Below are 27,975 nucleotides of genomic sequence, written 5' to 3'. Positions count from 1 at the left end.
GTGTGTGTGTGTGTGTGTGTGTGTGTGTGCAGGGGAGTGGAGAGTGGAGTAATTCCAGCTCTCTTTAAAACAACTTCTCAGCACGGAATCCGTCCCGGAGTTTGGCACCGGAGTCCCCGACCACCTCTGCTCTGTCCCGGGACTCTGCAGCGGGATTACTGCCTCTCACCTCAGCGGCAGAAAGTCATCGGGATCTTTCAGGATTTATCTCGGGGTGAAGGAGGGATTTTACGGATCAGGGGGTACACGGAGCTGAAGGAGAAACTCTGGGAAAACTTTCGGATGTATGTTCCTGATGCTGTTCGCGTTAATGTAAACTGATACTGCTCCTAACTATGGTTTGCGGGCTGTGTGCGGGATCTCCGGAGTGTTGGGGAGCTGAAGGCTTAGTGGCAAAAGTTGTGGCTTAATTGAGTTGGCGACAGCAGGTCAGCCTTCTCCTTCTTCAGACGCTCAGTGATGTTTTACGCAGCGCATGATTGAATATTTCTTTCTAATGCTGCGGGAGAGCCAGGCGACGGTGACCACCGGCTGCGCATGTTGCGCGCACCGTGCACAAACCCCCGGTCTTGCGCGACGAGTGTAAATCGATGTGGCATCTCCCGGGACCCGGACGGGACCGACAGGACGCATCCAAAACTGTCTAGGTTGTCGTATGTTCAAGTCGAAACGCTCAGGTCTTGTTCGGCGACTCTGGAGAAGCCGTCTGGTCACCGAGAGCGACGGGCGGGATGGAAGCAGACGAGGTGAGGGAGGACGGAACGGTCCGTGCAGCAGACACTCAGGAAAGCTCCACAGGCATGAGCAGCGGTCGGTGACACACACTGACCCGGCTCCGGGACTCGCAGGGGAGGCTGGAGAGCTGACGGAGAGCGCGGAGAGGGAGGAAGAGGAGCAGCCGGACGATGACCGGGGTGACATGTGCGTCCCGGAGCACAGAGGCTCCCGGCGGGGACAGGAGGGCGACAGTAGGACGGTGACGTGTTGTTTGTTTGGGGAATGGGATCTCAGACCTCGGAGCGCTTATTGGGCCCCGAGAAAAGACGGAGGGGGCCCTCAGTGCGCACCGAGGCATGCGGGGCTGGAGGAGGAACTGGCGAGCACTGCTCACGCTTTTCTGAAAAGACTCAAGGAGAGATGTCTGGACGCCTTGGTGAAGGCTGTGGAGACCAAAGGAGGGATGTCCAGCGAGTGCGTCATGGTGCCGGGCACTGAGCTGCGGCTCGGTGCTCATCACGTCTCTCCACAGTATCTCCTGTGTAAGATGTACCGCTGGAGCGACCTGCCGCCGTCAGCCAGGCTCAAAACGCTGAGCCACTGCCAGAGCTTCGGCGCAGTGGACAGCGCAAAGGTGTGCTGCAACCCCTATCACTACAGCCGCTTATGTGGGCCAGGTAAGGACCGCACCAGTGGAGAAGAACCGTCTCCTGTCAGACCTTTCAACTTGCAAATGATCAGCAATGACAGCAGATAATAAATGACGAGCATCACACATCTTCATGCGCTCTGAAGTCAGGTGGAGGGCCTGGAGACACAAATCTATCTCATTAATGTAATCACGTTATGCATCATAAATATTGATACATTATGAAAGATGGGGATTTCCAATAAAGCGGAGCGTTGTCTGCCTGAGGCCTGCAGCTCAAAGAGAATGCATTGTTGATGAAAGTGTCTTAAAAAGAGGAAAACACCCATTAAATCATCCTTTTTTCTTCGATTATTACTGATGAAGTCATCCAACATTTGCAGGCGTAAATACATAAACTTGAGTCCCGCTGGAAACAAATGTCACCGACACTCTAGTTTTACTGCCTGCCCTCCAGTTTTATTTTCATAACTCGCCTTTTACTTTGTTCAACCATTACTTTGATTTCCTCTCCACATTCCAAACACATTACACACTTATTTAAATGTGCGCACAAACTTTGCTGCTTCCCACATCATCCAATTGAAGGTCGCTCTCGAGTTGCACTTAGGCTCTTTTTTCTCTGACAAGGAGGTCCTCCTCTTGTTATTTAGGTGAAGGAGTGCCGATAATATACAGTTTGCATAGTGCTGGCGCCAGACTGACTCGCTGGGTATCTGACTGACTGAGGACTCCGGCAATTACTGGCTCTGCTCTTAAAGGGGCCGCAGCCACAAACCCATGTCCACTTTGGACTGAAAGAACAGCAGCAGAACAGCTCACAGCTTTCAGCTTCCACACAGAAGTCACCCTGAGAGCCTGTGTGGGTGAAAATGTCTGTTAAAACTAAATAAAGATGGAAGGCAAACCCTTTGAGAATCCAGCCGCTCTCTTAGAAAAGACAGATCCAGTGTTTGCGATGAAATACTTGGATCTGAGTTATGATGTTGGATTTTACAAGTTCAAAACAAAGTCTACATATGTTGACAGTTATGCAGTCATAAGGTTTTAGAATAAATCCTCTCTTCATTTTTGGTACAATCCCAAATTATGAACATATCTCATGAAACACAGTGTGTAGAGCCTGAAGCAGGAATGTAAAGATATCTTGTTAAAATATGACTTTGGTGAAGTTAAAGTCACACAAATGTATCGTACTTGGTTTAAAGTCTTAAATGATCTGATATTAAATGTGTTTAAGTGTCAAAAGTACAAGTGAAAGTCAATTATACATATGTTTACATGTATATATGGGTCGACGTTATCTTCTATCTTCATTGTCTGAATAAGCGTCTTTATAATCAGTGTTGATGAAAATAAAAAATTTGTAAAGTGGAAGTATAAAGTAGCAGAAAATGGAAATACTCAAGTAAAGTACTTAAAAAAAAGTACTTGTACTTACATTCCGTCACTCGTAAGAAGTATTCTTATCATTATATTGTCACTTCTAACTGTGTAAACCACTACAGCAATTTGATATTAATAGTCAAGATTTATATCTTAATAATGTTTCCTTCATTTAATCCAACTTTTTTATTAAAGTTGATATTGCACAGTGAGTAGTTATACAGAAAGTAGTGGAAATTGTAAATACTCAAGTAAAGTACCTCAAAAATACTACTACTTACAGTCCTGGGATCAGCCGTAAGAGATCGATATATCCACATTTTATGTTTCTATTTTTATCATTTGATGATCGAACAGCTGACCTTGAGTTCCTCTTGATAGATTATTATAATTAACATGAGCTGTATTTCAGAAGGGAAATTGTTTTTGTGGCAGAAAACGAAATTATTTGTTTGGAATTTAAAGTAGGAAGTTAAACAAGTCTTCTGTCTTAAATGTCCACATGGGATGAGCACTTGATCATGACACAGTGAATACAATATGAACAAACAGACACACTATGACAACTGTAGACATTTTCCACACATTTACCACTACCGTGGTAGTAACCGTTGTTTAAGACTTAACGTTCAGTGGTTTCATGTCTCAGTTGATAGTTCAGGTTTAAGACCAGACAGCCGCAAACTTAACTGGAATTGTTTGTTGTATTTCCAGATTCTCCTCCTCCCCCGTACTCTCTGTCCCGTTCAGACGAACACAAGCCACTGGGTGAGTTTGGAAAAACGTCCACCACATTACAAACCGATGAAAGACAGGGAGGATGTCGTCACTGTCATTTTTTTTAAAAACTGATATCCCAAATTATCTTTGAAAAGCTGCCGACTTAACCTGTTCTCCTTTTTACCTTTTGATGAGCGTGACATCTAGAGTTTGAAAGAGGCGGGCTCTGTTTGTGTCCGCTCTTCACTCTGTCTGACTGTATTTAGGTTAAAATAGCTTAGCTTTTTTTTCCCAGCCCTAAACCCAAAATGTTTATACCAGCAAATCCTCACACTTGAAGGAAGGGATTCTGGAGAAAGATAGCTGATTTTCTGGTTTCATTCCGACCTTGTTGAATACCAACACTCGACCCAAAGCGTCCTCAGAATGAGACTCGATGATCAACTTTCTTTCTTCCTTCCTTTAAGAAGCTCTCAATAGAGAATATTTAAGGGAGAGTCTCATTCTTTGCTTGGTAAATGACTTGTTGTCGACTGATAATCTGGTTCTCACTTGAAGTCTTGTGCTTCCTCTTCCTCTCCTAGACTCAAGTCTGTCTTACACTGAACCTGTGCCCCCGCTCCCCTCCAGTCCGCCTCACATTACGCCAAGAGACTACACAGGTGAGACACGAGCATCGTTACTGCAGACACACACGAACACTGTGAAAGGACAGATGTGTCTGTCACGGTGAAGAAACACGTTTTGGATGCACAGGTGGAAAAAGTTTTTGTGCTGTGTGTGTGTGTGTGTGTGCACTTGCAGACGCACACACACGTGCATGCAAACACACCGGGCGTGCATCCTCTCTGACTGTTTACATGAACGGGTAAATTACATTTGCTGGTGTTATTATGTTGTGCCTTCCTTCCTTTTTTTCAAAGCCTGTTAAGACAACCAAACACTCCAATGCATAAAGCTCCTATTGTGAGGGAGGCACGGAGGGCCCGGTGGGGGTCCGGGGTCTCTGGCTATCTCGATGCCCCAGCAGTGTAGCCTTTCTGTCTCTCTCTCTCTCTCTCTCTCTCTCTCTCTCTCCCCTTTACTTTTCTACACAGCAAAATATTTCAGCGGGATGAAGCTGCAATAAGATCCCCGTGCATACTCCCAATCCCCTCTTCCTCTCCAGCCACCCATCCCCCTCTTTCCCTCTTTCTTCCCTCAAATCCCTCCATTCCTCTCGGCAATTGAGCAGTGGAAAGAGGCTGGCATTTTGGGGGCGGGGGAGCTGAGCGGCTCTGATGAGGCGGAGGTGTAGAGTTTTGTGTGTGTATATGTGGAAGGGGGGGGCGGTGCGTGCTGTGTGTGTGCAGGCTGAGGGCTGCGTTTGGACAGGAAACAGCCCCCTCTAGATGATGAAACTGGAGCTTTATTTGTTTACGTGCTGGGGTCGGCTGGAGAGGTCCTTGTAGCGTTAGAAGAAACCCACAAACCCACTCGATCAAGCCTCCCCGGGCTCACTTGTGGACGGTGTTGAAAGCCAAATGGGCACCTATGAAGTCTGTTTAGTGTAGTCACGGCATCACGGAGCTGTCTGAGGAGTCAGCAGGACCCAGTGAGGCTCTCTCTGGGGTTGCTTTCCCGTCATGTGTCCAGGAATTAGCTTGAATTAGCTGATGTTTAAAGTTGGAGTCATTTATTCTGTTATTATGTTTGTTTTCCATGTTTATGGGCCGGGCCGTTGCCAGAACATTAGAGACAGTGAGGGTCCTGGTTCCTCCCGATGGACACCTCACTACTCTTGGAACAATTTGACCACAAACAAGATGCTTTAGTTTCTTAGATTCTACTTTCTGGGCATTTTTTTCCAAACATGAATGTTTTTAAACTGTTTCAAAGACTTCTCCGCAGTGTCAGGGAGAGATCTCTCGATTAATCAATAAGTTGTTTGGTTTATAAAATTTCAATGGTGAAAAGGCCCGAGATGACACCCTCACATCTGTTTTGCCCACAACCCAAAATAATTCCATTCACTGTCCTAGAGGAGTAGAATATTCACGTTTAAAAAGCTGGAATCTGAGAATTTTGACCTTTTCTTCTTAAAGGAATACTCAAACCCATTTATCGATAACACCATAACTTGTGATTAATTTAATAGCTGACAGTTAATCAATACGTCCCCCACAAACTCACACAGTAAGAGTGTCAACAACAGCAGCAGTTTGAGCTGCATTAATCGATTAATCACGTAGTCGACTGAAAGAACATCATTGCCTTTACTATTTCAATTATCATTTTATAGTTTCTGTGATTATTTCAGCAGTTTTTTGTTTTTTTTACATTTGCTGGTTATAGATTAAGAGTCTTTTGGTTGTCGACTGTCGATTGACAAAATAAGCAGTTTAAAGACGATTTCTTTGAGCTCTGGGATATTTAAACCAGATTTTTTCTTATTTCTTTTAACAGTTTATAGATTTATTGTAAAAATAATCAGCAGATTAACCGATGAGTTAAATATTTGTTAGTTGCACCCTGCCTGCTGTCAAATGTACTTCTCAGTGACTTTCACGGACTAAATAGGGAGAAAAGGTGTTGTTTGTGGAAGCTGTGTTAAAAAATCACCCGGAGTCTGTTCTGTCGAGGTTCCCCATCAATCACAAGTCGAGTTTTATGGTGTGATTTTAAGCCATGTTCAAGCTGAGTAGTGAGAGAGGCGGCCTCCTATTGTCTGCCTGGTGAAACGAGTGGAAATAGATCGGTTTTCATACACGATGTGGTGTGTGCAGTGTTTGGGTGACTCTGTCCATGTGTGTGTGTGTATGTGTGTGTGTGTGTGTGGTCTGATCCCCTGCCCCCCACACCAGAACGCTGGAGCCAAGAGCTGGAGCTCAGGCCAAGAGCACGAGTAGGAAAGCAGATCAGAGGCAGCCAAGAAATCTGCATGTAGCTTTTGTTGTTAACTTCTGCAGGTTGTCAGACTTCTTCTCCTTTGAGCTAAAGCTGGTGTAAGAACAGGAAATAAGCTGAACATGAAGCTCGTATCAAAGAATTGTCTGGAGCTCAAACAAAACCATTGATGTTGGTGAGACCGTTAAAGAGGGTAAATGAATCTTGTTTTGTGCAGGTGATCCTCTGGCAGCTCATCTAAAGCTTCTGATGTTTTCTTTAGAACAAATACAAGCATTGAACATGTTCTCCAGCACTTCAGCATCTTTGTTTTACTCTTTTCAAACTGACTGTGTGCCCGAGCTTATAGAAAAAGGCAGTCTGCGGCAGGGTGTGGTCCATACATACCTTTGCCCTGGCCTCTTTTATCATTCGATCAGTTAACGTTCCCTTTAAACCGCAGCAAACAGCCCCCGCTTTGAAAAGAGGGAAACGTCTACTGGAAGTTTAGTAGGCTTATATCTGCACGGACCATCCCTGTGTGACTCGTGTCATTCAGCTGCTTCTTGTCAGTGTGCGTGTGTGTGTGTGTGTGTGTGTGTGTGAGTGATAGGGAGACAGAGAGGGAGGAATTTCTGTCTGACTCAGTGATAAGATCGTCTCAGAGTACTCACATAGGGGTTTTATCAAGGCAGAAACACACATACACACACGCACACATTCACAAATCACGCGATTTGTTGGAGGGGAGACAAAGTTCTGCTGTTTTTCCTTCATAATTGCTCCATAACTTCAAGATAAAAAAGAGAGTCTGCTGTATAATATAATCTGACAAAGCGTGTATGGCTTTTTTTTTTGCACATTATTTGGACTATTTGCACTTCTGCATTGTTTGCCCTTTCTGCTTAACAATCTCTATCTTTGACAGCAGACAAATAACTAAGTTAATCATTTGGTCATGAAATTGTCACTGATGTTCACGAGCCGATTTAATTTCGTGACAACGGTGTGAGATGTTCATGGTTTGATAACCATCTCAGAAAATGTCACGCTATAATGAAATCACAGTATTCAGTATTACACAGATATTATTGTTATTATCAGCTAGAACACGGCAGAGTTGTTTGTGTTTAGTTGCACAAACGTTTTGTCATAATTTCACAAACAGACGAAGTCAATACAAACTTGAGATATGTTCATTTTTTAGAACTCAAATACATTAAAATTCAATCCGAAAGAAAAGTGTTCCTGTCAACCTCAGCTGTAGGCTACTAAATGAGTTTCCTACCAAACAGAAATCAATGGCAATTCAATCCGATTAGCACGTTAAATTAGCATGCTAAAGATTAGTACGATGTCAAACAAACATGCTAACTGTAAAAACATTTTTGCATGCTAGACCTGCATGGTGACTCTATTGGCCGTCCCATATTCCTCAGAAGTTGACCGTGTTCCAGTACAACAAATTGGAAAACCAGTTTTTCTCAGGTTACAAACACCGAAACAACATTTTGATAGCTAGAAGTTGGACTGTACTGTGTGTAAGACTGATAAAATGAGACACAAATTTGACAGAAGTGCTAATTAACTGTGTTTTTTATGGCTTTCACAGCTGTTGGTATGTGGAGCAGCTATCTAGGATTTTGACGTCAGGGTTGGTGAAGTGCATCTGACTTTCCTTTTAAGAAATCTGACTTCAGGGGAACACACCATATATAGGCATATACTTGCTTTAGCATACTAGCATGCTAAATAAAATGTGTTAAATCTCACAACAGGCAACATAGCTAATAGCAGGTTAGCAGTTTAGCAATGTCGCACCATTTAAACGATTTCCCCAACATTTTAATAGTTCTTCATTAGCTGGTTAGTCAATATATAAACATACTGCACCATATGTTAGCATACATTAACATTAGCATGATTACATGTTAAATGATAGCCTATTTGCTAAATCTAACTGGGCTAACAGTGGTTGGTCCACATGTTATACTTTGGCAGATAAGCGCACCATATAAATGAAAAAGTAACATAAATTTGCAACGTTTCCTTGCTTAACATTTTAATAGTTCTTTGCTAGTAGGCTAAATTATCCTACATTTTAACAAAGAGTGGGATTTAGCTCATTTCTAATGAACTTTGACGTTATTTATATTGACCTATATCTTGTTGTGGGCACTTCTATACTTCTCGTAGTTCTGTCTTTCTTGAAGCAGATGCTATACATGTCAGAAATTCCACATTTCTCCCTCTTTCCCTCTAATGACTGCTCATATTTGCAGTCTGTATGCAATTAGGCTAACTCTAACTCTGATGATAAACTCAGTTCTGTCATAAAATGTCGACTGTACCAGTGATAAACCCTTTTGATTTATGCAACACCATGTTGTGCAATGCGCATTACAGCCTCAGAGCTCTTCTAGCTTAAACAAAGTACATGTTTACTCTTGTTTTCACCAGCGTTTTTACTCTGCGATGTATATTTGTATTTTAAAGGATCAAGAGACAATGCCAAAAACTAAGTGATGTTCCTGCAAGCTTTTACCATCTAACATCATTGTACATGTCAAACATTCGTCCACCTTGTTGTCATTAGGCTCTGGCTTTTGAACATGTGGAAACAAGTAAAGCAATGATACTTAGTGGACATTAGTGCGGCCTAGATGCACTGAAGTAAGACAAGAAGACTGCTCCCTCTCTGCCCTCAGTAATCATATTTTGGTGGCTTGTTTGCCTAAGCAGAGCAAGGTATCAGCCAAACATCCTGTCTCAAAGCCCTGTCTGCACTCGCTGCTGCATTAACCCCATGAATTGGCCCTTTGACTGATGGGGCACGGCCCAGGAATGTTGGGAAATTGGGAAGGTGAGGAGGGGGAGTAGGGTCTCTGAGTGAAAGAGGCGGGAGGGGGATAAGGGGGTCTGACTCTGGAGAGTGACATCTGATACGTGTTTGAACATATCACCGTTAATACTTAAGGAACACGGTGCTGAACCGACATTCTTGGAAGTTTGGGAGACAGTTTTAAGAGTTTGACTGCACCGTGCTGTTTTTGTGAGTTTAGTTCAGAGAGTGTGAAGCTTTGCAGGTCAGTCCAGGTTGGAAGAGGTTTTTGCAAATGATCTACTGAGGGCTTGCCGGTCTACAGTCAGGATTTAACTCACAGAAGTATGAAGATTAAATGAGACACCCTCTCAGAATTCGTTTGAAATAATGCAAAGACAGAAAGTAAACACCCGCGTTCAGCTGCGCGCAGTGAGAATCTATCCATCTAAGTCTGGACGGGTCCTCTCAGTGACCTGAACCTCCAGCCTGTTTGCTGGCACGCGTACAACACTTGCTCTTATGCCTGACTGAGACACATTAGACTATGGAATTCAACATCAAGTGCTGGCCCATTAAGCATTTGCCATTTCTTCAAATATTTTCCATCATGGCTCTTTTTCACCACAAGCAGGCCACGCAGCCGGGGACGCAGCTCATAACTCACCCGGAGCTCTTTTCATCTCATTTTTTAACTCGCTTTTTGAACGTTTTCACATTTTAGGCCGAATGCCAGAATGTTCACGCTGTCATTACAACTCTCTCTCCCTTTGTTTACATGTACCTAATTCACAACAGCAAATGCATTTTGAAGGAAACTGTTGAGGAAAACATTGTTAAAGGGTAACTCCACCAATTTTACACATTAAAGTGTGTTTACAGGTCTTGGGGAGCGTGACTGCTTATGTGAAAAAGAGAAGGATAAAGCCTTTTGTGGCTCCAGAGGAAGCTGCATGTAATCTGATAAACTGCCTACAGTGATGTCACTCAGTGGCTATGTTGCATTGTGGGTGATGTAGGCACCACATAAGTAACCCTACACGGTCTGAAGAAAGAAAAGAAAAGGAATGACCATCTAGTAGTGAACCATGGTTTGTTATGTTATCATTAACAGCTATTAAAAAATGTTCTTCACCCTGCTCATTTTCCAATCATGATGTGTATGAGTAGTTTGTGTTTCAGTGTTTTATTTGTTTTGTAGAGCTGGTTTTGGAAACCATACACTGAAATAAACCAAATATAAAACAAAATTAAATATGAACTATCCGCTCATACTGACTGTAGCGTTATTAAAGTTTTGATGGTTAACATTTAGCCAATACCAACACTTGGGCAAGGTTTAAGGAAAGACTGTGGTCTTGGTTTAATACAGAAAATGTCTGCAGTGATTAAAATCGGGAAACACAACATGATTGTCAACATTTGACAGAAACCACAGTCTCTCCTTGACCTCAACCAGAGTGCTTCTGTTGCCAAAGTCAAACCACAGATGCAGACCTCACTTTCTGGTGTCAAAGTCCTGCTCATTGTTTGTCCATCATCTGCTGCAAAGAGTTTTTTTTATAATCTGAAAAGTCGCAACAACAGCAGACCGAGATTCTTGGTTTTCCAAAATGGCAAACATACAAATGTAACTGCCTCAAGCATCATGTCGGTTACCAGAAAATGATTCAACAGAGACCTGAGGGTGTCTGAGGCGCCCTTCCACCAACACACATCATCACATTTCCTGTTTTGGCATTTCATAATAGTGATTGGTTTCTTTACAGATGCAACATTGCTTTATGTACTTGTGTTAACACTGTTGAGTGTGCAGGCAGATACCACAGTGTTGAGAGAAGCATATCATTTACATTTTCAGACATATTGCAACAAATTCATGGATTTAAGAAGTGTTACGCATCAGATGAAGTCCTGATTCTCATGCAGACATGGTCTGATATTGTGACCAATCACATTATTTTTTTATAAGCTTTTCTCCCTTGTCTTGCCGTCCCCGTCTCTTTTCCCTCTCATGTTTAATTCCAATTTTACTGCTCTTTGTCTCGGTGTTAATTCGACATCTGCCCTGGTAGGCTCTACTGTTTGTTGTACACACGTTTTCGCTCTCTCTCAGTCTCTTATCCTGTTTCTCTCCGTCTTTCTAACTCTTATTCTCGCCCCCTCTCTTTCAGTCCATGTTGTCAGGCCATCACAATTTAAAATAAGGTTTAAATTACAGGACTGGCTGTGGCTTTCCGTTGTTCCCTCAGAGTTTTTGCCAACCCGCAATTTGGCTTTTAATGGAATCCTGCCATGCTGCTGAACCTAAAGATTCTTTGCAGATGTCGACAGGCTCTGACTCTAAGAAATGTTGGAAACTGTCGCCTGTGCTGCGATCGCTGAAAGCAGCGCTGAGTTAAGACTGAAGTATGGCTGAGGGAGGTGACATTTTCAGGGGTTTTCAGCCGATGGAGCTGCATGTTGTAAGTGAGAACAACTGCGTATGTGTGCGTTTTTGTGCCTCACCCGAGAGTTCAACCAAACACATACACTATTCAAGCTTTGCTATCAGATTTTGCAAACTGCAAACTCATGTGTGAGTGAAGTCATGTGATGATCTAGCCCTGACGTAACCCACTTAAAGAGATATCAAATGCAACTTCTTATGCTGCAAAGTTGTTTGTCCAACCATGAAGCTGAAGAATTGAATGTACAGTATATCTTTGTTAGCTCCCTTATTATCATTACTCAGTGCTGAGACTGAACACGGGATGACTAGATGATACATGCAAGTGTGATTCATGTTCGGGCAAAAATTATCCTGGTTAATTCTGAAATGATGTTGAACGTTGTCTTTTAAATAGATCAAATGATGATTTACTGTTTGCAGTGGCTAAATAATTTGTGATAAACACGACAGAAGCAACATTTGCTGTTTGCAATGTGATTCTCAGACTAGTCTCAGTTCAAAATACTGTTTAAACGCGCACAACGATGATCATCATACACAAAAGATCTGTTAAAAGTCTTAGATAAGAATACTTAAAGCAGCTACAGGGGATTTTGTGTTGATTCTGGCGCCCCCTGTGGTCGAAAGTAGTATGAGCACTACCTCCTCCTGTAGGATCTTGGCCAGCATGCGCATTAGTTTTAGAAGTGAGCAAAAGAAAGACATATATTCAATACTATTCCAAACACAGCTGTTCACAGGACGCACAGGAATGAGCTACTGTTTGTATTTTTCAGCGCTGTAAGATGAATAACTATCTGTAATACGATGATAACGAACCAAAATTAACTTTGTTTTGGTGGTGTACCACTAGACTACAGAGCAGCTTCTTTCCTCAGGCTGTGAGACTCTTCAGTTCATCATCAGCACTCCATCATAAGAAATAGTTTCAAAATGTATGACATATTGGATCTGAATAAATTAGAATCTGACCCAGTGATGGACACTTAAAACAACTGTAGTGCATGTACAGAAAGTGCTTATGTAGGTTTTAAAGAATCCTGTTGAGACTGAGAGGATTTCATAACAAGTTAGAAACTTCTGATTGCATTTACGTTCATGGATATGCAGCATAAATCAATATTTCATATAAACAATCAATCAGCTGAATATGTGTCATGGGAGGGGTTGCTATAGTGGCGATGAAGTCACAGATCGCCAGACTCTGCAGCTCCTCTCCGTCAGATCATTGCTTAGGTTTTACGGCCACAGCAATAGTGTTTTTAGAGTCGTTTTCAGCTGGACCGTAGCTGTTTTCTGCGATAAATATCTGATAAGCTAATTAGCAACTAGCCAGTGAACATAGTGGAGCATTGAGCAGCCAGATATTTCTCTCAGGAGTTGTTGGAGACTGAAAGAGAGCTAATACTGGACTTAAAGTGTAACTAAGAAACTGCTCGCTAACATGCTCACAGTATCAGTGAAATATACAAAAAGATGTCTCGAACGCTCATGCAGAATGTGTTTGCACTTGTTTTTATACACATTGTCCTCGTAACACTTCGTTCTCACAGTCCTCGCTGCACCTCCTGACTGTTTGAGTTATGTATGGCGATTGTGCATTGTGTTATCAGTCCACATATCAGCGCGTCTGCACTGAGAGAGTTTCAAATTCTCCCGAATCAAGTTTTAGAAGGAATTTCATAATTCCTTCTTCATAGTGGAACAAATGGATCCATTCCACCAATAAATGTGTGTAATTATGTTGTGAGGAGTGAAGGCCATATAGTCGGACCACGTGAGGCTCAATGAGAGACTTGTCAACTTGACCCCAGTGACTGGCTGAGCGGGGGGAGGAAGTGTCGAGGAAGAGGGCCTGTCCAGGAATGTGTTGGGAGGGGAGGCTTGTCAACTGCACGGCTCGGCTTCTCTCTGTCTGCTTTTGTGTCTCTGTTCAGAGTTAAATCATCTTTCTTGAAGGACTTTGTGGGAAACTAAAGTCTGGTTGTTCTTAAGAAATAAAGGATGGTCTTTCATGACGCCGTAAAGTGTGTCTCGATCAAGGCGGATTTAAGTCGCTGCGGCCGTGCCTCTGTAGGTAAAAGACCAGGTTTTGTCTGCACATGAAGTGTGATTGAGCTGCCGTGTTGTGTTGGTCGTGCAGACAACATGCAGCAGCCTGACTGTTATCAAAAATGCTCAACATCTTAGCTCATCCTCTTCTAGCGGTGACGTTTCCAGCTCAAACGTTGACTTTGATGTGATCGCTTCCACCCTTTTCTGTCACAAGTAGAATGAATGAACAGGGTTACATCAGGAACAGCAGGAATGCACCACGATCGATCAGACAATTTACTGTAACACTGGTGCAGCAACATTGAGGAGATTCTCTGCAGAACAATAAATCACTTCATGCTGGAGCTGCTGTGACACCTTAATGTACTGTAGAAGTATAATTTAAGCTCCGGCCACACCCTCCTCCTGCTAAGTTGCACTAAAAACAGTTGCTGTTGGAAATAAACTTGCTTCAGCAAGACAGTCAGTCCGTCAGTCAGTTCTATTTAGATTAATTCCGGTTCAGAAATCGAGGAGGTTGTCCCACCAGCCGAGAACGCACAGTGAGTTTTAGCTCATTAAGCTAATTAAGCCCTCTGGTGAGGTAGTTAGCTGTCATATAGGAATAATAATAGCTGCAGCGTGTTGTCAGTATTCATGTTCCTCGTCTACTGCGCGATAATTGTCGATCTTCACTTGTAAGATGTTTTTCATGGACTCACTGACAAATTCTCAATCTCCAGTGGCTGTTGTGCAAAAGACAAGCTGCACTAATGAGAGCTTTGTGCTGGAGTCACCGAAACTGAGCATGTGAACAACAGCTAAACCAGTACCTTTGCAGAAACTGATTTATTTAGTCAATTTTCCTCATTCTGAGTTTTGCAATTGAACCAAAAGCAAAATAGGACGAGAACTGATAACCTGGATTCTGAACTCTTACTTTTTCTCCGAATGTTAAAGATGCAATATGTAGGATTTGTCCACCTGTCGAATCTTGCTCAAAACAAACAGGGTGCAGCAAATCAAAGTAACTGCCAACTGCTGCTAACTCTACCTGCACTTAGCTAGTAAGCTCAGTTAGCCGTGCAGCTAGCAGTCCAGACTGGGAGCTCGAAGCACAGGATATTTTGACCAGAATGGGCCGCAGCTAGCTGATAATTTTTAACTAAATAAAAGAGGAACAGTGTCATCAATGTTTTTTTTATTTTTTATTTAACCTAGCCTAGAGGCACCAAGAAGTTACACAGTCACATTCAGCGTACACAACATACAGATGGCAATTTGGGTTGGAAAAACAGTTACAAGTAAATTAAGATTATAAAAAACAGTTACAAGTAAGGGAGATCGTCTCAATTGCCCTCAGCTTGGATTTAAAAGCATTTAAGGAAATCAGTTCATGGTTAGTGGTAAATCATGGTACATAATCAATAAAGTCTCTAATCTATAGGTAATACCAGCTCAAACCACATTTCATGTCAATTTCCAGAGAAGAACAGCAGTCAGTGGATGTTCGACAGGCAAACTGTTTCTTTAACTGTGATCATGTAGCTGAACTGAAAACGTCAGAATCAGCTCAAATTAAATTTGCAGTAGTTTGATGCACACGGTGACAACACGACCTCGATGTCTCAGTGGATGATGCACAGAATGGCAGCAGCGTTTGTCCGAGATGATGTCTGCAATCCTGAGACAGTCCTTGGCTCAAGTTTTCTGGCACTTTGAAGTAGCAGCAGCAGAAATGCAGGAAACTGGTTACTTTCTCTCTTCCTCTTGGAGGAGCTTTCCAAACTGCCTCCGAACACGTCTTCCTAGGAATTTTACCGGGGCAGGCTGTAACTTTCCTGCGGCTCAGTTGACCTGCAGGTTCAAGGAATGTGGTCGTCTGTTTGTATGAAATGATGGATGGCTGTTTGAGAGTTGTATTTCTTGTGTTATTATCCGAGAAGCGGAGAAAGATGTCTTGTTGCACGCTGCAGCAGGCGTCATCACAAAATCCACTTTACACTGGAAAAAGAGAGCGAAGGAGTGTGTGTGTGTGCGTGTGTGTGTGTGTGCCTGCGTGCCAGAATGTGTGCGTGTGTGTGTTTGTGAGCGAGGGCCCCGTTGTGTTCGACTGTAAAGCTCATGTCTGGCGATAACGCAGCCCTCTGATGGCAGAGATAGTCGAGACGCCAGCTTAAATGTGGCTTGCTGGATTGAAGTTGCTCTGTAATGATAGTTGTCTCAAACAACACAGAACCTACCATTTGTAGCCAGGGAGGGGTGTTTTCTTTTTTCCCCCCTCATTTTATTTTGTTTCGAGTTTTTTTTTTTTCGATCTTCAGGGGGAAATTTGAGGAAGTTGAATCAAAACAAAGCATCTCAGAGGCGAAGCGACAATGGTCAGTAGCGGAATTCTAGCCTCCCTTCTCGTCCCTCTGTCCCCCCCCGACACTCCCTCCCCTCCTCCCCCCCTCTCCCCAACCCACCCACTTCTTTCAGCACAGTGGAAGAGTCTAATAACTGGAGGGGAATCTAATCCTTGGCAATGGATGAAAGACGAGGGTCTCCCTCCCTCCCTCTCTTTCTCACAGTCTCTTTCTCTCTCTTCATTTTTTCCGTGAATGCTGGTTATGCTTGGCAGGTTCTCTCCCTCTCTCCCTCTCATTTTCCCGCTCCCTCTTTCACCCAGTCTCTCTCTCTTTTCTCTCTTTCTTTTTTTTTTACTCCTCTACTTCCCCCTTTTTTTCCCCCTCAACTTTCTTCCTCTCCGTGCAGGTGAAGGTTAGCAGGAGGAAGCCTCCTCTGCTCAGACTGGAGGCAGAGCGGGAGCGCAGCGAGTTTACAGGAAAAGTTTGGGGAGATATGTTTATTTGTTTTATGGCTGAGAGTTTATTGATAGAATTGATCACGAAGCTACAGCCAGTTGGCCTAGCTTAGCATCAAGACAGGAAACAGGGGGAAACAACTAGCCTGGCTCTGTTTTGGCTACATTGAACATGTGAAAAGTGTAAAACAGGAGAATAGTCCAGTTTTCAGTTGTATATATTTGCGTGAGTTGTGAGTGGTCTTTTTATACAGAAAAGCGTCAAAAATGTTCAGTATTTGTTCAATTAAACTACCTGTATACAGGGAATTGCTCTTGCAGGGTTCAAATTTGGGGTCTTGATCATCCTCTCAGCATTAAACCTGACATCGGACTCAGCCGGGTGCTGGGTCCAAAAACTGAAGATACTGCCCAGAAAATGAAAGCATACCATATTAGTTTGTCTTGTAGGCTCTACATGGGTGGCGAGTAAAAAGAATATATTCTGATTCTCGTCAGCTTCATAAACAGCACACTCACTGTAGCAGTTTGGGTCTGTGTTCCTCAGCTGACGTAGCGTTGAGCTGCAAAAGGTCAAAAGCGTGCCGGAAAACAGGAAACAGCAGAAAGCAGCATGGAGGTCACTGACCATGCTGTGATGGTTACTATTTTAAATAACTTTTAGCTCAGTCTCTTTTTCAAACTCAGCGTCTACTGAACAATGGTCGAGCCCTGCTTGAAGTTCACGCGCCATTGAACTCAACATTAACACTTGTCATAGCACTGCACCTGAGAGCATGTCCACCTGGTTGTCATGTGTCGATCACAGGTATTGAATCGGAGATGGTGCCGATAAATACCTGCAACTGCTTCAGAGTCATTTAACCCAGAAACGAATGTCAATTATACCAAAAGCCAGATGTTGGTGGGTAATTTGTCTTGTGTAAAACGATTCTAATAAACATATTAGGCCCTGTTTATTTAAGTTGCACGAGTAAAGATTGTACAGAGGATCAGGTGAGGGACTTCCTGGAGTCTTGTCATCACAGAGGGCAAACACTCTCAGATGTCCCGTCTCCTTGTGAACAAATAATCTGGTGCACAACGCCCCATGAAACTACAATTTGTCGTTTCCACACTTCTCTTTTCCACAAATTCAGCAAATGAGATACAACTCGTTAATTAGAGGTCTTCAGAAGTGCTGGATGGCATGTTTTGTTACGGGCTAGCCGTTTCCCCCCGTTTCCAGTCTTTATGCTAAGCTTAGCTAACCATCTGCTGGCTGTGGCTTCATATTTACTGTACAGACTTGAGCGTGGTATCAAACTCCTCATCAAACTCTCAGCAACAAAGCGAAGTATTAAGCGAGTACTTTCCCGAAATGTCTAACTGTTCTGTTGTGATGGGAGAGGCGAGGATGATGAGTGTTGCTCTTATTGTTTGGAGCTGACAGTCTGCGTGGAGCCGGCAGGAAACCGACCGCCTGACCTCTGACCTGTGATTGCTACTGCTTTTTATCAGCTCACAAACAAACCAGGTCCCGACGTATAAGACGTGGATTCCTGTGATTTAATAACAGCTGTTGTTTTACATTCCTCCACTTTATCTCCCCACCTTTGTTCAGGCCGTGGATAAAAACAACCGTGAAGCGTACTGGCTGTTTGGATGAGATTGGCACTAACAGACAGTGATTTTGAAATGAAATAACAAAGGCTACTTATCTAATTGGTAAACAGAGCTGTTAAATGGTGGTCGGCCTAAACGCTTGCAGGACGGCGTAATTGCTGCCAGCCCTCACATACAGACGCAGGCATGCACGTTCATGCAGTCGCACACAGTTTTTCGACTTCCTCCGCTCTAACATAAACATACTGATAACCTTCAGTTTGAACCCGCCTTTAAAAAAAATTCCATTGAAGACGTCGGACGTCCTCCTCCCTTCCTCCCCCCTCTCTCCCTCGCCATTCTCACCAGAGCTCATTATACCTTGAGCTGGATGATAGCCAGGCTGAGCGCGATGACACTAAGGACGGTGCCAGAAACATTAAACATGACATGCTGTACCACTCGCGCTGTCAAACACTGTGGAAATCATGATGGAGTGTTTTATACTTCACAGCTTGTCAGTCAATCCTAATGTTTAATGTGACATTTGTCCGTCCGCAGCCTTTGATGACCTTTTAAACTTTCACAATATTTTTTTTTGTCTCCAAGTGCTCCCTGAGAAGATTTCAGAATAACTACACCTGACAGAGGACAAAGAAATATAAGTGGAAAATCAAGTTTGATGGGCGAAGGCTAGCTGATTGGCATGCTAACTTCTGCATAACTGTCATAACAGTCATGTCTTCACTTCCTGTTGATCATTTTAATGATTTCTTTAAGTTTTTCAAGATGACAGTTGTTCCATTCAACATGGCAGGAGAGCCAGCATGTTTCGGCCATTTTCATTCTGGAGTGAATTTATCCTTTGATATTTCTTGATTGCCATTATTTCAATCAACCTGTCAAAGATTGATCGAAAATTGTCAAAACAAGTTGCCCAAACCCATATCATCATCTTAAGGTCACTTCTTCTTTCAAACCAAAGAGTGCAAAACCCAAAGAGTCCTCATTTACTACCATAAATCTTTACATTTAAGAAGCTGGAACCAGAAAACTTAAAAAATGACCTAAACAATTTTCTTTCAGTCAACTAATCCCAGCTCTAGAATCATATCATATTCTTGAGTTTGGGTCTCTCTCTTTGCAGTACACTTACACTGAATGCATTAGAAACTTAAAAGGCAGTATTTAATACTATATCTTCTGCAGCATCATTCATTATATGACAGAAATTAAAGTGCACAAAGTCTAAAAAACCCTAAAAAGTCCCAGTTTGTTTTATGTCCTGGGAATTAATTTGATCGTGAGCTCATAAAGTCTCCCTGTGTTTCCCCAGACATGTTTGTGTTACCTTATTACAGGGAAGAGCATGGCTTGTAAAAGTGTGTTTTTATGTGTGTGTGTGTGTGTGTGTGTGTGTGTGTGTGTGTGTGTGTGTGTGTGTGTGTGAGAGAGAGAGAGAGAGTCAGGAAGAGATAGAGTGAGAGAAAGAGAGAGATCCTGCGAGCTGAGCAGCCTGCTCTCTTATTGGAGAGCTGTAAAAAACTCCAGACCGCAGGAGTTGCCAGCCTGGAATTCACTAATGACACACGTGGGCCTCAGATGAGAAGTGCAATTTTGTGTGTGTGTGTGTGTTATAGTCATACTGTTTGGATCAGAGGGCCCAATTTGTGTGTGTACGTGTGCTTGTGTGAGGCCCTATCTCATCATCTAGTGTGTGTGAGTGTGTGTGTGTGTGTGTGTGTTTGCGTACAAACACCCACACACATCTCCTCCTGCTCTTCCCAGCAGCTCCACGTACCACCACCTCCTCTTCTTCCCCCCCGAAAACAAAAATGGCCGCTGTGCAAACATAACACACCTAGCCTAATCTGAGTCTAGTTTCACCCGAACGCAGCGGCTTGTTAATGGGAGAAGCGCCGCAGCCCCTGGCGGATGAAGAGGGGGTGCTCTCTGGAATATGAAAGGAATGGGGCCACAGGCACATGGGTCTTTAAATCCTCTGTGTCAATAGAGTCTCTGGAGCAAAATAATGGCATCACTCTGTGTGGGAGTTAATGTGAGCTGATAGCATGAGGGCTGGGGGTTCAAGGGTTCATGGGCTTGCGCTTGGTTGACAGAGAGCTGAATGCTTTCCACCCGCCGCCCCCCCGCCAACCCCCAACCCCCGACTCCTCTCTCCACCGCTCTCCACCTCCTCTTTAACTGCGGACCTGAAGGAGTGTGATGGAGGGAGACGATGAGGGATGTCAGAGGAGGAAGTGGGCTGTTCAGTGTTGGCAGTTTAGACTCAGATGAGTGAGGAGAAGCATGAATAAATGAGTGGAGAAACATGGTGAGGGCTGACGCTTGAGGGGTCACTGAGTGGTTTAATGAGCGCGGAAACGTGGATCACAAACAGTGGAGGAATGTGGCGAAGTACATTCACTCAACTACTGCACTTAAATATTCGAGGTACTGAAGTTTTTTAATTATGTGAGTACTTCTTATCGATCACATTCTACTGCACTGTGAGTATATTATACTTAACTATTGATACTTTAAGTGCTTTGCTAAGTATACTTATATACTTTAATTGAGGAAATATCTTGTGTCTTCGGGTCAAAGGTTGTACAGAATTTTGCACATTAATCAGTTGGATGAGTTATTTTCCTTTGTCAACTAAATTAAAATGAAGTCCTGAGTATTGACTTGAATCGATAGGACGGATTCAATAGGATCAATAGGACTGTTAGAGTTCTGATGGTAATAGCATTCTAGTTTTAAAGCAGAGCTGCCCGAAGTGCAGCCTGCGGGCCGGAGTTGACCCTTCAGAAAGTTGGATTCTGCTCACAGATGTTTCTGGTGAAAAAGTCACATAAATCGCTGTTAATGCTGTGTTATTTTTCTCTTTACATATGTAGGTTCCCTCAATAGAGCAACAGTCGATTAAGGGAACTTGCATCCTAATAATATCATACGGCAGCTGTTTGTTTCTGGCCCCTGACCCACCATTAAGCCTCAGTTTTGGCACACAATAATGAATAAATATTCTTGTCTTTGTCTTTCATCTAATTAAGTCATGATGTGTGAAGAAACACTTGTTTTGTGGTATTTCATGGTGATGAAAACACCGCAAAGTCCCACTGATGATGTAAACTCCTCATAAATCATGACACATGGCTCACCACTATTTTTAATAATGATGTTGGGTAATAATATCGATGATTCAGGCCCTTGTAATCATTTTAGCAACCGAAATCAGAGAAGGAGTATCCGATAGTGTGGCTCATGCTTTCTTGAGGACTTCCTCTCCCATCCTCCCCTTTAACACATCATTCCCCTCCCCTCCAGAGGAATTAATCTGTTCCCATCTTGTTTTTTTTTCCTTGTTTCTTGCACTGATGCACCGATATTTGTGATCAAATGTGGGGAGGAAAGTCAAAAGTTGTCAGAAAAATAAGTACTCAATACTTTGCAAACATTAATCCTTCCTCCTCTTTTCTTCTCCCCAGACACTGGTACCTCCATCGGCTCCTCGACCTCCAGCGGACATCGCTCTCACTGGTGCAGCGTCGCCTACTGGGAGCATCGAACGCGCGTGGGTCGCCTCTATCCAGCTTACGAACCCTCGCTCAACATCTTCTATGACCTACCTCAGGGCACGGGCCTCTGCCTCGGCCAGCTCCATGCCAACGCCTACCACAGCCGCCGGGAGGACCCGGGCGGACACGGCACATCGGGTCTTCATGGACATCACAGCCATGGAAGCGGAGGGAGCAGCAGCAGCAGCAGCAGCAGCAGTGTGCAGCAGATTCGCAGTAAAATCGGCTACGGCATCGTGCTGAGCCGCGAGCCGGACGGAGTGTGGGTGTACAACCGCAGCCAGCACCCGGTGTTCATCCACTCGCCCACTCTGGACCCGCCCAGTGCCCGAGGGCTGAGTGTGAAGAGGGTGATGCCGGGCTTCTCCCTCAAGGTGTTTGACTATGAGCGCTCCAGCTGGATGGCGGAGCACGGCGTGAAGCCGGAGAGCCACGAGGGGCCCTGGGACCCCCACAGTGTTCGCATCAGTTTCGCTAAAGGATGGGGCCCCTGCTACTCCAGACAGTTCATCACTTCCTGTCCGTGCTGGCTGGAGGTGCTACTCAACAACCCCAGATAGCACACAGACACTCACAGACTTACCTGACCCAGTATCCTTATTGTAATCTACCTAGATTTAATATAAAGTTTATATATTATATAAAATATATTATACATGTAAATACTTGAGTCATTTTTACAATGCAATTATTTATGTATAGTGTAATGTGTATATGGACAAAGTAAAAGGAACAAGAATATGCACTTTTGATTCTATATATGCATTACAGTTTCTCAGCATCATTTTGTAAACTGTTCAGATAAAACAAACCTGGTTTATGTTCTCATGTTTTAGCAATTCCATCAAAGAGTATGCCATACACACGTTGTCAATAAAGTATTTGTATTAAATGAAGCTTTCTGCGGTCGTCTCATGTGCTTCTGCCCGACGTATCTAGTTGTATTCTTTGACGTAGAGGTTTATGACTGTAATCATACTTGCCAACCTCAAGACCTTAAAAAATCGTGAGGATTTCGAAACCACAGCGGGGTTCTGGGAGTCATACCCTCAAAAGACTTACAAGGACTGTGTTTCCCGCATTATGGTGACATTTAACGGATGGAAATAGCAAAATAATAAGTAAAATACAACTGCAGGATGTTAAGGAAGCATCACATAAATAATTATAATTTTACCTTTAACCCTTATGTTGTGTTCCGGTCAAATCTGTCCGATTTAAAAGTTTTATCTCTGAAAAATGTACTTAATTTGATCAGACTGACCTAGGAGTCCATGACTTTGTCCACAAAGAGGATTTCAACACACAAAATGAATAGTATTTATTTGCATACAATTTTGTGTATTTTATTCAACTTTTGTACACTCTTGGTGTTCCCGGTCAAAAATGACCAGTCATTAGAAATGAATGGGGGAGACTACAATTAGTGTAAAAAACTGATCTCAGGTACATCCTCATTTGTCATATGGACACACACACACATGCACACACACACACACACACACACACACACACACACACACACCTTGGTTCCCAGGCAACAACCACGGGAACCTTAGCCCAGTAGAGTCTCTCTCCCGCGGGAACAACACCTGTTCTCAGAAAGTTGCAACATTGTTTCAGTAATATTATGTACTATATTATATACTTTTCTCGCAGCTTTGGTAGCCTATATAAATGCTTTGTTGATGAGGAGGACAGAGGCCAGGAAACTGACAGTGAGGATGGATTATAGGAGGAAGTGTCAGAAGATGAAGACGACACAGAATATAATCCAGACCAAGAATTAACTGGTGGGGAGGAATCCAGTGATGAAGAGGATGGTCATGCTGAGGCTGCTGTCACATTCAGGTCAAAGAATGGGAACTTATCCTGGTCTTCATCCCCACCTGAGACCCACCTTAACCTTTGACCGGGAACACGACTAGTGTTACTTTATGTGACTGTATAAAAAAATTTAATGGTTTCAAAACAAATGTTCTTGGTAACTTTGACCCTAAGTAGTCTGTGATAAACAATATACTATGTTTCATCTGATTATTTTTTATAGTCAAAATAATCCAGAAATGATGCTTTTTAGAACTCGAATTCAAGATGTATACGCTCAGATCAGTGAGGTATACAGGCCATAAATATCAAATAGAAGTTCAAAACTTGTTCACAAATGTAATGTTCACAAGAACTGAAGTTAATAAAAAGATCTAACACAACAAGTAGTGATAATATATGTATTATACAGTTTTTATGATGAGATTAAATGGACCAGTCATTTTTGACCGGGAACACAAAATTGTTTAACATGAAACGAACACAACATGAGGGTTAAATCCCAGGAAACAACACAGAATCGTCCCCCTCTAGTGTAAACTTGTGTCTATCTGCGGCAAATAATATGTAGCTATCTTCATTCATTCATTCTCTTTCTGCCCTGCCCTTAAGGAGTCTGTGCACTCCAACCCCTGTGAATTGGCAGAGAAAGCGATGTGGCAGATTTTACAGCCTCTTTCCTACGAAATCTAATGTAAAAAACGGTAATTCGTCCCTGCAGGGCGTCTGAAGGAAGGTAACCAGCAGAGGGTAATGAAAAATGGGAGTCTCCAAAGAAAGGGTTGGCAAGTATGGCTCCTTCCGGTCCATACGGGAAGTGTTAGCGGTTCTGATTGTGTGACAGTCATGGAACGTGCCTCTGTTTTGCTTTCAGGTTCTACCTGCTGGTCTGGCCCCTCCCACCGCGTTGACAGAGTTACATCACCTGCTTGAAGCCTACATAAGCTCGGGGTTTCAAGACAGCTTCCTCACTCTTTTTGTTTGGTCTTTGATTGTGCTCTGAGTTTAGGCCTTTGTTCACTGTACACATGGTTTACGTTGTCCAGGCATCCAGCTCCCACACCCACTGCACTGTTTGGGTGTGGTTGCTGTGTGGCCCTCCTGAACGGGCAGGACGTGGAGGCTCCTCCACCTCTCGCACCCTAAAGGAGAATCACACCCCAGACCAAAGTCACTCATGTGCATGTTCGAAAGTTCGCCTTCGCTCATGTGAACCAAAAATCTCTCAGTATTTGAAATGGAACGATCAAAGCAACTTATTAGTTTGTTGTCTTCTGGCATCAAAATTAAGAGGCATCACATAATTATGAATGTGTAGTAACAATAAAAACATGTCATGACAAAGACTGTGACTCTTTCAAAGCTGTATGAACCCTCCACTGGGGATATTGTGTTTTCTCCTAAAAGTTTACACTTTCAGTGGAAATTGTTGACAGTGAAGACAGAAAATACTGAGGAAACTTTCAGTTATCTTCGACTTTCCAGTATCACTCATAAAACAAAACAATTGCCACTGCAACACAGGTTTCATCACTTTCTATCATAGTGAATAAAAGAACATAAACATGGTGACGTCATGATGATTGAGGTTGTCTGGTGTGTGTTGCAGCGGCGCAGTAAGATTGTTAAACACTCACCTTGTCAGGTAAAACTTAGCTTTAGGTCACATGATCACACTAGCTTTATTTGCTGAGGAACTCTGGAAACAATGCCTGGTCAAAAATAAGTACAAACAATGAATTCCTCAAGTAAAAGAAAATTCTCCCACTTCATCAAGAGAAAATTGTTATAAAAAATTTATCGTCCTGAAATTTTGGAAATTTTTACACACGCTGTGATTTCATTCAATCAAAGTCATTACTTCTTATGGATCAGGGAGAAGAAATCTTCTAACTGGGAGAACCCCAGTGTGAAGATGACCACATGGTCAGTGACATTTAGACAAGAATGTATTTATTATGATATACTCCATATTTGTTACTTTTATATTTATTTTCATTGTCCTGCTTTGGGAAACAAAGGTGCTATGGTATGATTTGCCTGATGTGGCACGCACAGATACAAAAATACTGCAGTGTGTGTAAATTCATATTGTGTGATTAGGGGCGGCTTCATCTCTGTTAAACATGCATAAGGGTGTTTTTATGTGGTTGCATGTATGTGTGAGTGCAATGACCAGTTTACTGTAATGACATATTTTCTAGTAAAGAGTGAGATGCATTTAGAAGCTCTGAGAAGCTAAGTGGACATTTGAGCTTAGATTTTTTTTAATTATACTGTTGTTTTGTGTCTGTACGTATGCACAAGCTTTCATAACGTATGCACTACATACTTTAGTGTTCAAACCGTGTGACTCATGATCAGGTTTAACTATCTTCTTGGCATTAAAAGGGATCAGTGGCAATGGAAAACAGTGCGAGGCGTCACTGTGCCAGTGGTAAGAAAATAAAGTGCATAACTGAGAGATTACACAACAAACCACAGCAGGGCCCAAACCGACTCTGCTCGGAGAAAGTTCTGTGTTTAGAGCGTAATGGCATCCTGTTGAGTCTTTCAACAACACAATCATTTATGGAAACTCATATTTGTGTTAGAGCAAGAACAGTGAGATGAAAAAGCGATGCAAGCAGTTAAAGAATGATTCCAGAGAGCTTAAGAAGCAGCGCCTCGCTCGGCTCTGGCAGTCTGGCATTTTTGTTTGTGACCCTGAACCTCTCCAGGCTGCTCGCTGAAACCTGTAATTAACTTTAGCTGTAAAAGTAAAGAGGGGTTGATTACAAAGTCGCAGCACTCCTGAGGAAAAGTGAAGCATTACAGCATTCAGCGATCTCTCTCCTGGGTTCAGAACCATGTCACAGAAGAAAGGACACAACAAGCAGTCACACATGTGCGCTGGATGAACAGTATCCTTCCTTCTTAACTCTGATTTGTATGTAACAACATTCAAATCTGAATAGAGCTCCAAAAGCTCTGGGCATTCCCATACAACCCCCAAAAACTCCAATGTATATTTCAGTCGAGTCTCCTCTCTGCTTTTCCAGGCAAAGTGTGGGATTTGTGGTCAGGATACAATGGAAGGATTCAGAGGAGGGAGCGGGGTGGGAGAGGCGCTGCTGGCAGAACTCGTCCGAAAAACGTACCATGTTTCTCTTCCATCTCTTTTTTGGTTTTCTCATCTGAAAACACCCGGTCTCCTGTCTTAATTGTTTTCCTTTGTCAGGACTCAGAGTCACGGAGACGATGAAATGGATCCTAGGCAGCGAGCGGCACACGGAGGAGGGTTTTTTTGGCCCTCGTCTTCAGGGCTGCGGTGTGTGCTGACCTCACAGTGAACTGAAGGAAAATGGGCTAATTCTGCCGCTGGCTCTGCGGCTCCACCCCTTCACCATATAATTATCCCTGTCCAGATTATGATGTTATAATTATGTTAATGAATGCATCGGGGATGGGTAATTAATGGAGACATTTTCTGTTTTTGCTGCAAACAAGATGAGTGATGGCCTCGAGGAGCAGTGTGTTTACAAGTCTGCTCTCTTTACCTGCAAATCACCCGTGCTTTATATTCTTCAGATGCAGGGTTTAGTCATGTCATGTTGGGACATTACATTTCAGGTTTTCTGCACATTATACTCCATTCTGCTTAATTTCGACATGCTGCCCTCTTTCATGGACCCGTTTCTGTCATCCAGTCGTAGCAAAAGCATAATACATTAATTAGAGCAAAAACCAAATGCCAGTCTTGAGACTGAAGTGGACAAACCTCGTCAAATGTTATAGTTGAATTGTGTTAATTCATGCTTATTAATATGAATATTTTTATATTAAAATAATTTCCCAGTCTGGGATCATTAAAGTAATTCTATCTATCTATCTATTTTCAGTTTGATGCAAGGGTGGATCTAAATAGAAGGTACTTGTTTGAATTGTATTATTGTTGATGTGAAGTGAAAGGAAGGTAACAAGAAATCAAAAGTTATAAATCCATACATAGTTTTGGCATTGTAGCACAAATGAGTCAATATGGATTTTTTAAATTTTGTGATACACTTACATGTTATATTTCTCTGTCAGCGCCGCGGTCTCCGGATGATCTTGAGTAACAAGGTCATGATTTCTGGAAAGACATGATGCTGTGGACAACTAGTTCTGTTATATTCAATAGAAGGCCGACATCTCCAAAACTCTGTAGCTCACATCGAAACAGTCTAGATGAATAAATAGAGCTAATGGGAAGAGGAAAAAACATATCTGAGTTCACTGATTGCCTCAGATACGTTATGTGAATTGTAAAATTAGACCAACACGGCACCTCATGAATCTAACCAATCCTAATCCAGATATTGAAGACCGCTGTCTCCAGGTGATAATCCAGATCTGAAGTATCCCATGAGTGCAGAAATCTGAAGCAGCACAAGTGATCGCCAGAGAACAACACACAACTATAGCTCCTCATCGGACCGTCATCATCATCCTGACAGTGTTTTGTCCCTTTGCTGCACAGAGTGCATGTGGATCGATACATCGGCTGTT

At 42.9% G+C, this 27,975-nt stretch overlaps 1 protein-coding gene across 1 annotated transcript; it reads left to right on the top strand.

Moving 5' to 3' along the window:
* Nucleotides 1-37: 37 nt before the first annotated feature.
* Nucleotides 38-22,514, top strand: LOC115579700 (mothers against decapentaplegic homolog 6-like). The gene is made up of 4 exons (XM_030413302.1): nt 38-1,394; nt 3,467-3,520; nt 4,057-4,134; nt 21,529-22,514. Exons 1-4 carry the CDS (start codon nt 656-658, stop codon nt 22,176-22,178), a joined length of 1,521 nt encoding a protein of 506 aa, XP_030269162.1. The 5' UTR covers nt 38-655; the 3' UTR covers nt 22,179-22,514.
* The last annotated feature ends 5,461 nt before the right edge of the window (nt 22,515-27,975 follow it).

This window comes from Sparus aurata, chromosome 4 (assembly GCF_900880675.1).
Source record: "Sparus aurata chromosome 4, fSpaAur1.1, whole genome shotgun sequence".
NCBI classification, from domain to species: Eukaryota; Metazoa; Chordata; class Actinopteri; order Spariformes; family Sparidae; genus Sparus; species Sparus aurata.
The sequence above is the reverse complement of the archived record's forward strand: the minus strand, read 5'-3'. Positions and strand labels throughout refer to the sequence as shown.